Raw genomic sequence first — 15549 nt, forward strand, 5'->3', positions numbered from 1 at the left:
AGGGAACAAGAGCAAACAAAAGCATGGTGTAGACAAAGACCATTTGCTTTTGATAAACCTTATCAGGTAATGCCATCATTTTATAGTGTGGGTTTCACTTATCTATAAACATCAATATTCCAGAGACCTGTAATTTTAACATATTTATTTACTTGATATAAACACAAGGTGACTAACCGAACTGCAGGTCTGTTCAGCTGAGTCAAATTTTGAGTATAAGTGTCAAATTCTCTTTGACCATAACCCACTGCAATCTTGGTGGAATAAGCCAACAATAAAGTGAAGCATCAGTTGACACAGGAGTATAGGATAAGAGTAGACTGAATCCCAATAATTTTATGACATGACAGCCAAAATAACATAATTCAAGCTTAAGCTACATAGTGTACAAAATGAGAAAGATCTCATTATTTTTAGCCCTAGTCAGAAAATATTTCGAACATTGAATTAATTTTTGACATGTTAGAGGAGATTAATAAATTGGCATGTATCCAGAGATGGGACAATAACAATTATTTATAAAAATCAAATGAAGAAACTGGCTGCTTCTGTTGAATTTAAAGGGCAGAAAACAAGGATTCAGAGAAAAGTACTGGGCAGAGGATTTCTACTCAATATAAGAAAGGCTTTTTTTAGGTTTTTTTTTTTCTTTTTGCAAGGTAAATGGGGTTAAGTGGCTTGCCCAAGGCCACGCAGCTAGGTAATTATTAAGTGTCTGAGACCGGATTTGAACCCAGGTACTCCTGACTCCAAGGCCAGTGCTTTATGCACTGTGCCACCTAGCCGCCCCCAGAAAGGCTTTTCTAAAAAAGTAAATTTGAGGCATCTTATAAGGGAGAATGTTTCTTGTCATTGTCATTTTTCTTAATGGAAAATAAAAGTCTTGATGAGTATTTGATGGAAAAGATTCCTACTAAGATATAAATGAATGGAAATCCACCATTTGGGTTGGGCTTGTGATGGATCTATGGGAACAAAGCAGGAAAGGAGATTCCCTTCTTTGAATGGTCATGTTCCTAATTTAATCAAGAGGAATACCAGAGTTGGTGATCCTTAGAACTCCAGGGATACTTAATCCTCCACTGTGTGTGTGTGGGGGGGGGACCACCAAAAACACTACACTCGTCCCCATATTTACCCTCTGAATCTAGCCTTTGCCTTCTCTTCCAGATTACTGGGTCTCAAAATTAATTAGTTTGATTCATCCGAGGTATAGTTGTGCAAGGTGAATTTCAAACTCTTTAAAGCTGTGCCCCAGTTGATCTTGATTTAGCCTACAATCACTTTGGTTACTGGTTTAGACTAAACAATGGGGTTATACTTCTTGAAATCTTATTTGAAGTTACATTATATTGAAGTGTTTTACTGATATCAGTAATTAATGATTACCTAGTGTAAAAAAATCATATGTATAAAAATGTAATCCTCCATAACTTTTGAGTATATTTGAGTAAACATATAGAAATATATAAATGTATGTCTCTGTATGCACATGTAAGAGTGTATATACATTTAGCTGGGTACCCCTATCTACTTATTATCAACTTTTCCTGAACCTCAGACTTGATACCAGTGACCAAATGCACAACTTTATGTGTGCTAGCCTTAGAGACCCAAGTGTATAAAATATTGTGAGATAGCACAGCATCAAAAGTCCTTGAGCCACTAGGGTTTCATTTCTGTTCATTTACAAAATGATTTTTGCCATTTTCTCTAGTTTTTGCTGCAATCTACTTGATTCAGTGTTGAAAACGCTAGCCCTCAGATTCTTGGGGCTAAAGAGTACAAAGCTACCTTGATAGTGATAGCTGTCTGCTATCTCCTTGTCTCTAGGCTTTGTTCCTGAATTGGTTTTTGTTCCCTTCTCTTCTGGGCTCTACCAGTTCAGCCTCCTGGTTGAACAGCTACAAGAAAGAAAGATTCTCATCTTATTTATCTGCATGAAAAAAGTGTGAAGTCTTGTGGCTATACTTTCCCTGATTTTTCCTTGTGACTGTCTTTCTTCATTCTTGCCTTTGTCATTTGAAAAAAATATCTTATTTTATATGAATCTACATGTGAAGTTTAAATGTCTTTATTAAAAAGCAGTGGTTTTCACACCTTGTTCTCTGACATCCGCTTTAAGAGGAATCGCATCTCTTTCCACTGAGCTTAACATAACTTATTAGAGTAACACAAAAGAGATACTAAGAAATATTTCTTCAAAAACATTGCTTAAGTTGAATCCCAAGGTTAAGCAACTTCATTCCTCTGTTTCCCATCAATGAGTTCTTCAAACTGTCCTAGCTCTTTCAGAGATCATCATCCTTTGTTTCCAGGTGGAAATTAGTCTCTATACAGACCTCAGAACCCTATGTCATCAGTTCTGAACTTCCTTTAAAAATTTGTGCTATGTATTTTTTCTTCACTTATTCTCTCATACAGGCTTTATTAATCATTCTCTGCAACCACAAATTCAGCAAACCATGCCAGTTTGTCATTTCTTTTCCTTTCACATTTTTCTTGTTTCTCTTAATCTCCATTTCTTGTATAGCTTCTATCTAGTGCTATTACTTTACTCTCTTTTTTGCAATAGGGCAAACGAGTATCTTTCCAGTTTCTTAACTGGATCATCATACCACCCTATGCTTGTCAATTATACCAAAGGCATATTGTCTGGTATTGTCTTCTTATTTTGCTGATTATTACTTTTTGAACCTTCACTCTCAAATGTAAATTCTGAATACTTCCAACCTGATTAAACCATGTCATTCTTAAATCAGTGTTCAAATAATCTATTCAAAAAACATTTGTTAAGAGTCTATAATGTGTCTATGTTGTGCTAATTTCTATGATAGAGATAAAAATTTTTAAAATGTTCCTATTCTCAAGGGTATTAAATTCTATTGGGAAAAGACATTTGACCCATGAATAAACAAGTATGTGTTTGTGTCTGCGTGTATATAATACAAAATTATTTCAGGATAGCATTACCAATTGGAGGTTTTAAGAAAGGTGTCTTGTTGGAAAGGATACTTAGGTTGATTTTCAAAGATAACTAGGATCTCTAAAACACTGAGATGAGAAGAGAATACTAGATACGAAATCCTCAGAATATCATTTCCAGGTAATATATAATAGGATAATTTGGCAAGAGCATAAAATGTGTGTAGGAAACTGAAATGTAATCAGTCCTAGAGAGATAAAGAAGAATGAGACTGACAAATAGATGCTGCTACTGTATGCCTGGTACTGTACTTAATCATAAAGCATACAAATGTAAGCAATAAGATTGTCTCTGCCCTCGATGAGTTTCTCTTGTAAAGAGAGAATTCAACATATAAAGGGAAACTGAAAACAGTGGTGTCTTAGAGTGAAGTTGAGTGGTTCATGGTCCTGAAGTAGAGATCTGGAAGAAGGATAAGATGAAAATTCCCTATCAACATCTACTAATAGTCAAATAATGAAAAGTTTTAAGTATCAATAGGAGCAGTTCTTTTTGAACATTTTATCCTAGAGGCAAGAGTCACGGACACTTCTTGAATAGAAAGGTGATGTGGTCGCACTTGTATTTTAGAAATATTAATTTGATAGTTATAAAAGATAGAGAGGGATGAGATTGAATATATGGAACCCAAATAGTAGGGTATTGTAATATCCCCAAAAAGGAGTAAATGAAAGTGAAAAGATTTAATTTGAGAAATGACTAAGACAAGATAAATTGATTGGAGGAGGGGAGTAAAACTAGAGTGAAGGGTGATTCCAAGATTATGAACTTATTAACCTAGAAAAAAAATATGGTACTCTTGATAAAAATTAAGAAGTTGAGAAGAGAGGTAAGTTTAAGGAAAAATATAAGTTTTGTTTTAAATATGTTAGTTTTGATAAGCCTGTGAGATAATGAGGCAAGGTGATACCAAGCAAACAATTAGAAATTTAATATAAGACCTAAGGCAAGAAATGAAGACTATACAGAGAGTCTTGGGAGTCACCTACATAGGAATGAGAGTCAAACTCTGAGGAGCTGATGTGATTACCAAAACAGAGACTATATAGTGAGGAGAAGAAACAAGACCTGGATCTAAGGAACAGGAGATGTAACCTAATCAAACAATGGAGACTGAGAAAGATCTTAAAATGATAAATAATTTTGGCCAATATTACTTTGTAGATTAGAATTTTGGTCTCATTATAAAGTTGTAAAATATGCAAGAAAAATATTGTTATAGAAAAATATATTCTGTCACATTGGATCACTCATAGATGACACTGATTCTTTTAGCTGTGAGTGTATATATGTTTCTCTGTTTTTAGTTATAGGGTGATTAAATTTTTTTTTAATTTATCTTTCCAATTATACGTAAAGATAGTTTTCAACATTCAGTTTTGTAAAGTTTATTCACTTCCACCCTTCCTTCCCTCCACTTTAAGAGAATAAGCGATCTGCTATGTTATACATATATAATCATGTTACATATATTTCCATATTGTTCATATTGTGAAAGGAGAATCATAACAAAAGAGAAAAAGCATGAAAAAAAGTAAAAGAAAATTTAAAAAAGTTAAAATGCTTTGATTTAGTACTGCATTTAGTACTGCATTTAGACTCAATAGTTCTTTCTCTGGAGGCATATGGCATTTTCCATCTCAAGTTTTTTAGAATTTTCTTTGACTATTGTATTGCTTAGGAGAGTTGAGTCTATCATGGTTGATCATCATATAATGTTACTGTTAATGTGTATAATGCTGTTTCAGTTCACTTCACTCAATATCAGTTCGTATGAATCTTTTCTTTGAAAATCTATCTGGCTCATCATTTCTTATGGAAAATAATATTCCATTATATTCATATATCACAATTTGTTCAGCCCTTTCCCAATTAATGGGCATCCTCTAAATTTCCAGTTCTTAGCCAACAAAAAGAACTGCTAGAAATATTTTTGTGGATGTAAGTCTTTTTTTCTTTTTTTGAGGTCTTTTTGGGATATGGACATAGGAGTGGTATTGTTGGATCAAAAAGTATGCACAGTTTTATAGCCTTTTGGGCATAGTACCAAATAGATCACAACAAAGATTTGATCAGTTCTCAACTCCTTTAATAGGGTATTAGTATTCTTAAGGTGTTTGTTTTGCCATAGACCTATCAAATGTTTCCTAATCTAAAGGGGGAGTATTATATTTTTTCCAGTATAGTCCTTTGCCATTATCTCTTCCAAGTGACTCTGAGAATAATATTTGTTATGTGATGGTTTTAAGAATGTTTTTTTTAGAGAATAACCATAAGAAAATGTGTTGCTGAATTTTCTTACCATTTGTTTATAAGACCAGCTGCAGTACAACTGGATAATTTAAAATGAAATCTATCATATGAATGCTACTACAGTTATGTGCTTTTTAAAAATAAATCAATTAATGAAGTGATTAATAGATTGAACAACTTCTACTCTAGAATAGCACATAGTGGGTTGACCAAGGACCAATAAACAGGAATGTCTTCTGAAGCTACAATTGAACATTTACCTTCTTCACTGAGCTGCAACTCACAGGGTTTGTCTGAATAATTGAACAGCAGTTAAATTGTTGCTTGCAAATCAGTTCATGTTGAAAGCCCCAGCACATGATGCCCAGAGTGAAAACACTGTAGATATTTTTTCTCAATATACTTGTATAAACAGAGAGGCAGCATCTTGTACTATATAAGGAAGTGACCTCTAAACCAGGAAAATTTGACTTCAAGTCCCAACTCAGACACTCCTAGGCAAATCACTTAATCTGAAAGTGCTCTAGGTAATTTTCAAATTCTAAGTTTCAGACCAGCATCGGTAAAGGGAGACTCTTACTGAGCAGTCCCTACAAAAACAAGAATTCAAAAAGGGTAAGTTAGGTGGCACAGTGGATAGAGTATGAGCCCTGGAGTTCAGGAGGAACTGAGTTTAAATGTGACCTCAGACACTTATTAATCAACTAGCTGTGTGACTTTGGGCAAGGCACTTAACACTTTTGCCTTACAAAAAAAAAATTCAAAATTCCAGGATCTTCTCTATACTTATGCTAAGACACATCTCTAATAAAATGCAATTTCCTGGAGCATAGGGATTGTTCCATTTTCTTTTTTGCATTTATATCCTCATACCCCAGTAAGATACTTGGCACATGTTAGGTGTTAATAAATCCTTGTTGAATGATTTGCTGTCTTTGGCTGGTGTAAGCCATAGTTGAATTGGTATTAGTGACTGTTAGGTGGTATTAAAGATAGCTAGGATGATTTTTTACCAGCAAAGTAAAAAACATTCACAATCTGCTAGCACCAGTGACTGAGATAACAGAGAAGAATTTTTTTTGACTAGCAGTTTCAATTTTCTTACTCCACAATACCTTTCTTAATGTCCCAATTATGTCAGAATCCTTGGAGATTTGTCAAATGTAAAGACTCCAGAAGGTCCAACCACTGGAATTTTTCAGTGAACTCAGGTGATATTGATTATTATGCCATGAATCCTTTCCCTCTATTTTGAAGATATCAAACGGTGTGGGAAAATTTCTGAATGCAGCAATGAAAGTGTCTAGTTGTGTGCACTGAAGATAGGCACAGACTGTAACAAGAGCCAAGATCCAGCAGAGAACTAATGATCATTTTGAAGCTCACAATTTGCTGCATAGCTGGGGTTGGAACAGTTTGTCTCTGCTTGTTCCTTCCCTTCTGTCTACAAACCTACTCAAATTTTCCCTTCATCTTGCCTCTTTTTCAAGGAGCATAGGGAGATGAATAGACTGATATCTGGATGCATAGATGGCTGCAACTAAAGTAGTACAGTGACTAGAGAACTGGACTTGGAACCAGCAAAAACAGAGATCAAATCTAACCGAAGAGACTTACTAGCTATACAACCTTTAGTAAGTCTTTTAACTATTATTTGTCCTAGTTTCTTTATCTGTAAAATAGTGCTTATAATAATAGCATCAATATTCCAGGGTGTTGTTAGAATCAAATGAGACAATATTTGTAAAATACTTAGTCCAGTATATCAACTGTACAAAGAATCAACTACATAAGTGCTAGATAGTAGCATCAATAGTAATAATTACCCAGGTGGCATAGATAGAATGGAATAGAATGCCAGACCTGGAGTCAGGAAGACCCTTCTTCCAGAGTTTAAATCTTGCCTTAGATACTTACTAGTTGTATGATACCCAAGAACAACACTTAGCCCTGTTTACCTCAGTTCTTCATCTATAAAATGAACTGGAGAAACAAATGTCAAAATACTCGAGTAACTTTGTCAAGAAACCTCAAATAGAGCCATAGAGAATTAGACACAATTGAAAACAACTGAATGGAAAATAGTAGTGATATCAACATTATCACTGTTGTTGTTAGTAATGCATACATACATTAACAAATATGTATGGATATGTTATCTAGACATACCTGTATACATGTATGTGTAAGTATGAATATATACAAACAAGTACACCTATGTGCCTTTGTATTGCATCCTAGACACTGTAAATTGTAAATTCAAAATTCTCTGACCTCATTTTCTATCTGTGAAAATACTGTACCCCCAAAATAAGAATGCGCTATTTTAGCAACTGAGATGTCACAAAAAATTCAATCAGATCATGGATTTATGGAAAAGCTAGACATAGAACATCTAATTTAATCCCTTTATTTCTGTTTACTTAATCCCTTTATATTTCTAATATAGCCTATTAGTTTAGCCTCTCAATCTCAAAGTACAGTGTTTGAAATATTTGCAAATTACATATATATGTGTGTGTGTGTGTGTGTGTGTGTGTGTGTGTGTGTATACATATACACACACACACATATGTGCCAGCAACTCTTTTAGAAGATGAACAGGCAAGGCGGCTAGGTGGTGCAGTGGATAGAGCACTGGCCCTGGAGTCAGGAGTACCTGAGTTCAAATCTGGCCTCAGATACTTAATAATTACCTAGCTTAGGGCTTTGGGCAAGCCACTTAACCCCATTGCCTTGCAAAAACTAAAAAAAAAAAATAGCAAGTAATTTTGGGGGAAAAACTTGCTTAAAAATAATGGGAACTTTGATACTACTTATTCATTCAATTAATGTGATTTTTAAGCATCTGTTATGTACTAGGCAAGACGGTAGTCTCTAAAGATAGAAAACAAAGAATGAAATAATCTCCACTCATTAAGCAAATAATTGTACAAGTACATATAAAATATGTATGCACAGTACAAATATAAAGTTGAAAATATATATATATATATATATATATTTACATATACATTTATATATAAGGTCGTTTGGAAAGGTGAAGCACTAGCAATTGTAGTGTTCAGGAAAAACTTCATCTTTATGGTATCTGAGTTATAAATTAAAGAGAAGACCCAGAGATAAAGAGAGAATGCATTATAAGAATACAGGATGGCAGGGCAAAGATTCAATGAGAGGAGAGAGTGAAAAATAGACAGAGTCCAATTTTGGTCAAATCTCTGGATTTAAGAGAGAAAGTAAAGTCTACTAAGAAAGGTAGGTTGGGGTTAGGTTGTGTAGGACTTTGAAAGCTAAACAAAGGAATTTATTTTTACATTAGAGCCAAAAGCAAGTCACTGGAGCGCTACTTTCCTATTTTTATGGAGTAGATCCTTCTGTCTTATCTACTTGTCTCAGTAGGAGGAGATCTTCTGGGTTTACCTAGACTTTATTAGTCAACTGTTGAGTTGTTTTTCAGGCATAGGATGCTTTCAGCAAAGATACTAGACTGATTTACCATTTCTTCTCCAGATGAGGCAACCAAGGTTAAGTGACTTGCCTAGGGTCACTCACGCAGTAGGTATCTGGGACCAGATTGAAATTTATAAAGTTGAGTCTTCTTTACTTTAGTCCCTGCACTCTATCTATTTTGCCAGCTGGCTGCCCTTACCTAGGTTGACCTATTATCTAACCCACAGAGAAGCCATTCTTGGGTCTTATACTAAAAGACTTCAGTCTCATGTGAAATACTAGACCTTGTGCTTGAAGGGATGACTCTATAGTTAAGAGGAGGGTTTGACTGAAGAGAGACTATTCTTATAATTTTCACGATAACAGCTTTTATATTCTCTACTAAAACCTTCTTTGGATACCCCATTCTGGCATGATGGCAAAGTTTCAGAGGCCATATCAGTAGAGCCCAAGCCCTAATACTTTTTACCAAGGTCAAAAGACTTCATATGTGCCAATGAGATGGTATCACTAAATTTAGGACAAAGGAAATGGTTCAGAAAGGTAACTTTACCAGAAATGTAGCTAAGAGGTCATGATATTTCAAATGGTAGCAAGCACTGACATAACACTTTAAAGCTTCAAAATTGCCTCATTCAGTCAACAAAACAACAACTTTTAGAGATATGTACTATGTGACTTAAGGGTCAGTGTTTGATGTACTATATGATCACAGATTAATCCAGTAATACTCTTTTCTCTGTGTTTTTTGTGGCAATATCATCTCTTGTCAATCCGATAACCCCTTTTCAGGCTCTTTTGGGGACTCTATCCATATCATGCCTTGTTTGTATTCTCAAGACTCTGTTCAAAGCCCTTCTTGTCTCTCTATATACTTTCAGATTTGATAAACTTACCAACATCCATGAATTCAATTATCATCTCTTTGCTGATGACTCTTAGTTTTATACATCCAGCCCCAGTTGTTTTCCTGAGCTTCAACTATGAATCATGAAATGCCCAATAGACATTTCAAATTGGATGTCTTATAGACCTCTAAAATTCATCATGTCCAAGAATGAATTCATGGTCTTTCCCTCAAACTCATCTATCATTTGAACTTCCCTTTTTTTAGTAAGAAAATCACAGACCTTCTAGTTTCAACTGCTAGCCACTTTGGTGAGATTCTTTTTTTAGGTTTTTGCAAGGCAAATGGGGTTAAGTGGCTTGCCCAAGGCCACACAGCTAGGTAATTATTAAGTGTCTGAGGCCAAATTTTGAACCCAGGTACTCCTGACTCCAGTGCCAGTGCTTTATCCACTGCACCACCTAACTGCCCGGTGAGATTCTTGATTCCTTAATCTAGCTGACATAAACTTCAGATCTAATTATCTACCAAATCTTGTCAATTCTACCTCCATAATATCTCATATCCATCCCTTTTTTACCTTTTTCAAATAGTCACCATCTTAATTCAGTTTCTTTTGACATCTAGCATTTTGCAACTGAATTATTGACTCAATTGACTGAAATTTCTCTCCACTCTAACTGTTCCTCTGTATGTCTAAAGCCTTTTCTTTCTTTTTATATTTTATTTTATTTTATTTAAAATTTTTACCCCAGTTACATGCAAAAGCAAGTTTCAACATTTGCAAAACCTTGAATTTCAAATTCTACCCTTCCCCCACACTCCCTCCCATTGAGAAAACAAGATATTTAGTGTAGGTTAAAAATGTGTAGCCATGAAACACATTATTACAATAGTCATGTTGCAAAAGTAAACAATAACCCCCCCCCCAAAAAAGAGTGAGAAACCTCAAGAAAAATAAGATGAGAGAAAAGATACCACAAGAAAATAAAGTGAGAGAAAAGAAATGCTTCAGTCTGTATTTAGATGCCATCAGGTTTGAGATGGATAGCATTCTTTATCATAAGTCCATCAGCTAAATTGCTTCAATATTTTTCCCACAGTTGCTAGTAACTAAGGAGGAAAGGGGCAATGTACCAATCAATTCTCAAGGATAGCTTTGTTACCTTTTTAAAAGGGAAATCTAGAGAGAAACAGAGAAATCTTAATCCTATCACCCAAGGAAGTTTCATCTTTGTTCACAATAGCTAGCTATTTGTTCACAGTCTCTGACACAAGATAGGTGCTTTAGTGAAGGACAGAAGGGCCTGGAATGTTATAGTTTATGGGGTCACAAATAATCAGATATGACTGAACAACTATATAAGCAGAAATACTATAAAATAAACAATTTTAATAGAACTAACTAGGAACTCTGATCAATTCAGTGAAGAACCATGATTCCAAGAGATTGATGATGAAGAAAATTATCCGTACCTGACAAAAAAGCAATGGAATCAAGATGTAGGAAAAGACATGCATTTTTAGTCATGCACAATATAGGAATTTGTTTTGCTTCATTATTTATCTTCTTTACAAATGTTTTGTTTTGTTCACTGAAAAAATAAAATTTGCTTTTTGAAATATTGATTGCTTTCAAATATTTATATTAGTACAGCATTGTATGATTAATATTAATAAAAGTTTGTTTAATTAACTCATTAACATATGAAGAAGAGTTGTGATTTTGATCAGTAAAGGAAGTTCCCACACCAATGAAATGACAAATCTTCTGATGTCCTGATAGCAGTTCACATTCACAAAGAGCTTTATACATTTATAAAGGTCTTTCTTCACAGCTACTATATTGGGAAAGAAGTTACAAGTTTTATAGTCCCCATTGTAAAAATAAGGAAACTGTCCTTCAGAAAGATCAAAAGACTAATATTCAACATATTCTACAAAACATCAAAGACCCCAGGCTCCTGATCATGTTGAAGTTCACCATCAATTCCTTGAGACCTAATTTGGGGTTTTCCTAGCAAAGATGCTAGAGAGGTTTGCCAATTCCTTCTCCAGCTTATTTTACCGTTAAGGAGCTGAGGCAATCAAGTTTAAGTGATTTGTATAGGTTATTTATCTAGTAGTGTCTGAAGTCATATTTGAACCTGGTCTTCCTGACTACAGGTCCAACACTCTATCCTCTATGCCACCTAACTGTCCCAATTCTGTTAGTAGGTCCAGAATTATTTCCATCAACTTTTGCCAATTATTGGGTTTTTACTTTTTTTTTAGGTCCTCCAGTTAATGTCACATGCAACATATTTATAAACAGTTTTGGATCCATTGCAGAGACAACTATGGTAAGCCCTTTGACATTAAAATGGTTCAACTCCAAACTTGGAGTCATTTATTAAAGATGTATGTGAATATATATATATATATATATATATGTACTAATATTAAATAACTTGTATGGTTAAATAATAATAAACAATAGCTTTTATTCAAGCTATTATAAACAAATGAATACAATGAAAACTCATCTTTACATATAAATAATTCTATAATCTAATGATTTAAATCCCAGAAAAATAACTGAAGTTTTGACATATAAATCAATAGTATCATTTATTGATTCAAATTAATTCATGATCCCTTCTGTAAATGGATTGATTGATTGAAATAAGTAGTAATTCACTCTAGTTTTTAATTCTGTTATATTGTTTACTTAATATAATAGGCATATGATTTACATACTGTTCTTTCCAGTGAAAAAAGAACTTAGTATTTCATTTTAATATCTCAAATTAAGGTATATATTTTAAATTATATGTGATTTTATGTGATAATATGATATCAATAAAGTAGCTAGAGTTTATATTTTATAAAGGATGAATGAATGTTACACTTTCCAACCTATTATGGTTTAATCTTTATACTCTTTATTTAAAAGATTATATTATATCTCTTTTATACTTTGGGAGACCTACAGCATGTTTTCCTGAAAAAAAATTGTTTTGACCTATGTTGCAAAAATATAAAGTTCACAAAATGTTACTCCAGTATATGCTTTATATATAAAATGTAAAGACATAGGTAAAAACGTTCTTCAACTATGTGATTATAGTCTAGCTCAATCGTAATAATAATTATAGAAAATTAGTTTTATATATATGATAAAGTATATTAAATATTTAACTTCAAATATTTGAAACTGATTAAATTTGTGTATATTAAAAGAAAATTAAATTCTGTTCAAGGTTATAATAAGTCAGAAAAAATAGGTCATAAAAATGGTATTTCCCAGGAAGAGATAAAATTTTTTCTTTGAAAATTTACTATCATAAAATGAAACCATAATGAGTATATGTGCCACTTGCTTTTCTGTCTCTATTTGCTTCTCTCTGTAACTAGGATTTTGTCTGCCTTGAACAATAACTATTCTTTCCTAAAACATGAATTTTGAAAACGAACTTCATGGTTGCAATTGCTACATAAAGGGTTCTATTGAACTCAGAGCATAGCAAGAAACAATTTACCTTTGTCCTCTTGCCCAGAATTTATCAAGGGGATAAGAACTATAAGCAGCATAAAATAGCAACTAGTAGTATTATTGTCCATCATAGATGATGAGAATTTTAATGTTTGATACATTTAAATTTTTTTCCTAAGAATAGTGTTGAGTTACACTGAGTCATTAACACTTTCTTGACTGGCTTCCTGTGGGATAAAGAAGAAAGGCAAAGATCTCTCCCAAGATGTCTGAACAGGTTTACAAGTATTTATGGGCATAGGGTTATCTTTTTTTTCTTTGTGGAAAAAACTGTATCATTTAGGGTTTGGATCTATACTCAGGACCTCATTGGCACTGTTCACTAGCAAATGGGTTTTATTTAACTTCTGTAAACATAAGCAGAAAGGTAATTGTTCAGATATGAATATAATGAGTTCTTTGAGGTGTTTGATGATGTTGTTAATGGCCAAGGTGGACAAGACTATTGAATAAGCAATATGTTTCCACTAGTGCTGACTAGCATAGCAGGGTTTGAGGGATAAGGGATGAAAGGAAGATATTCTGCTATCATTTCTTGTGGCTCTTATTGAAAAATATTGCATCCAATTTATTTCACATATAAATAATCAAATATAATTGAAATAACTATATATAAATATATAGTGTTATATATATATATATATATATATATATATATATATATATATATATATATATATTATAGTCTTTTGGTCATTTTCCAATAAATGAGCTACCACATTATTTCTTTATTTTGGAGTGCTATTATGGATATTAAATTAAAGATTCATTCTATATTTTCTGTCTCTTAATGTCCTTGTGTTATATATCTAGTGTCATCATTAGAACAAGGATACAAATGAATTCCTGAATCACTTTTTATTCCATAATTCCAAATTGATGCCCAGAATGATTAGGCCAGTTCAGTTCTAGACACTGAGGTAGTAATATATCTGTATTGTCCCAACTCTTCTAATATTGTTCCCATTTATCATCATTTTCATCATTTAGAAGTAGATCAAATACACAGAGGAAAAAGAACTGGCCTTAGAGTCAAGAGAACTTGAATTCAGTTCCAGCCCCAATACTTGATAGCTGTGTGATCCTTGGAAAATCACTCTGTCAACCTCAGTTTTATCATCTATAAAATGAGAAAACAATGGCAACTGGTTCTAGGATTGTTAGAAGGATAAAATAAGTTAATATTTTTAAAGAGTTTCATAAACCTTAAGCTGCTGCTCTCCTAGTTATTATTTTACAAGGTCCAAGGAAAAACTTGAAGTTCTTTTAAATTATTTTAAATTATTAATGCTTTGGAGTATGTTTCCAATTGCTCAATATTTTATAATTATTCTTTTTAATTATTCTTTGTTCATATCACTCAGGCACATAGCTCTGGAAATTATCTTGGTATTATAAATTTATGTCAGTTTTCTATTTATTTTGTATAGCAAACTTTTATCTTTGCTATTTAATGCATATATTTTCCCCACATTATAGTTTCTATTTTTGTCATCATTTATTTCATTTTTTGTAAAATTGAATTCCTACCTTTATGTAGCAAATTATATATTCTGTTTTTATGTTCTCTACCCTTAGTTTATTAAAAATTTCTTTTCCTAATTGGTATATCAATATATTTGTCAAAGTTCATGATGATCTTAATTAGAATAAGACTTCAAGGTCCACTATAATATATTTTAATCCTACAAATAAATTTTGGCATATAACTTTTACAATTTGATAGAAATGCTCAGGTCTTAAAGCCTCTTCTGACTGAAATTTTAGTATAGGTTTGAAATTAAAAAAACGATAACAATAACAAATGAAAGTCTTTACTCCTTCTGCATGTCTTTGGTCTTTTTATTTTCTAACCAATAAGAATTTTGTTTTCTTTTTATCAGTAGTTAAGTAATTAATTGTTGATGTTAAAATCTAGTATTCTTGCTGTTTTTCCAGTGTCAAAAAGCCCATGCTAGAGAAGTTAATAACAGTGCCCAGTTTCCAAATTCCTCTGAAGTTTTTTATTTATTCTTTGAGAATTAATATGACTATTACAGGAAGGGTTTAACAAGAAGTAAACCTTGAGTTAGGAAGATCTAAGTTCAAATTCAGCTTGTGAAATAACTGTGTAACCCTGGAAAAACTACTTATCCACTATTTGTTCAACTATAAAATAAGGATTAAAATTTCTACCTCATAGAATTATTGGAAGGACTAAATGAGATAATATTTGTAAAGCTTTAAGACAGTGCTGGTATATAATGAACACTAAATAATTGCTTATTCCTTTCCCTTCCCTTCATAACATAATGACATCAATACTATAATGATTATATACTGAAAAATATACTAAATGGGTACTTATTTTATTCAGAGAGAATCATAATCAATATCTCAAGTATATAAGTTATTTTTGATGTCTCTTACTCAGGATTTACCCTAATATCTTTATTTAGAAATCAGTATCTTTTAACACTTGATTTAAATCCCTAC

At 32.8% G+C, this 15549-nt stretch overlaps 1 protein-coding gene and 1 long non-coding RNA gene across 2 annotated transcripts in view; one reads left to right on the forward strand and one right to left on the reverse strand.

Moving 5' to 3' along the window:
- GLRA3 (glycine receptor alpha 3) overlaps window positions 1-15549 on the forward strand; it is a 222710-nt gene that overhangs the window by 78635 nt on the left and 128526 nt on the right. The window contains 1 exon segment of the mRNA XM_074228942.1: window positions 11814-11881. Coding sequence (XP_074085043.1) covers window positions 11814-11881 — 68 coding nt within the window.
- LOC141517676 (uncharacterized) overlaps window positions 1-15549 on the reverse strand; it is a 48001-nt gene that overhangs the window by 2901 nt on the left and 29551 nt on the right. The window lies entirely within an intron of this gene.

Source organism: Macrotis lagotis, chromosome 3 (assembly GCF_037893015.1).
Source record: "Macrotis lagotis isolate mMagLag1 chromosome 3, bilby.v1.9.chrom.fasta, whole genome shotgun sequence".
NCBI lineage: Eukaryota > Metazoa > Chordata > Mammalia > Peramelemorphia > Peramelidae > Macrotis > Macrotis lagotis.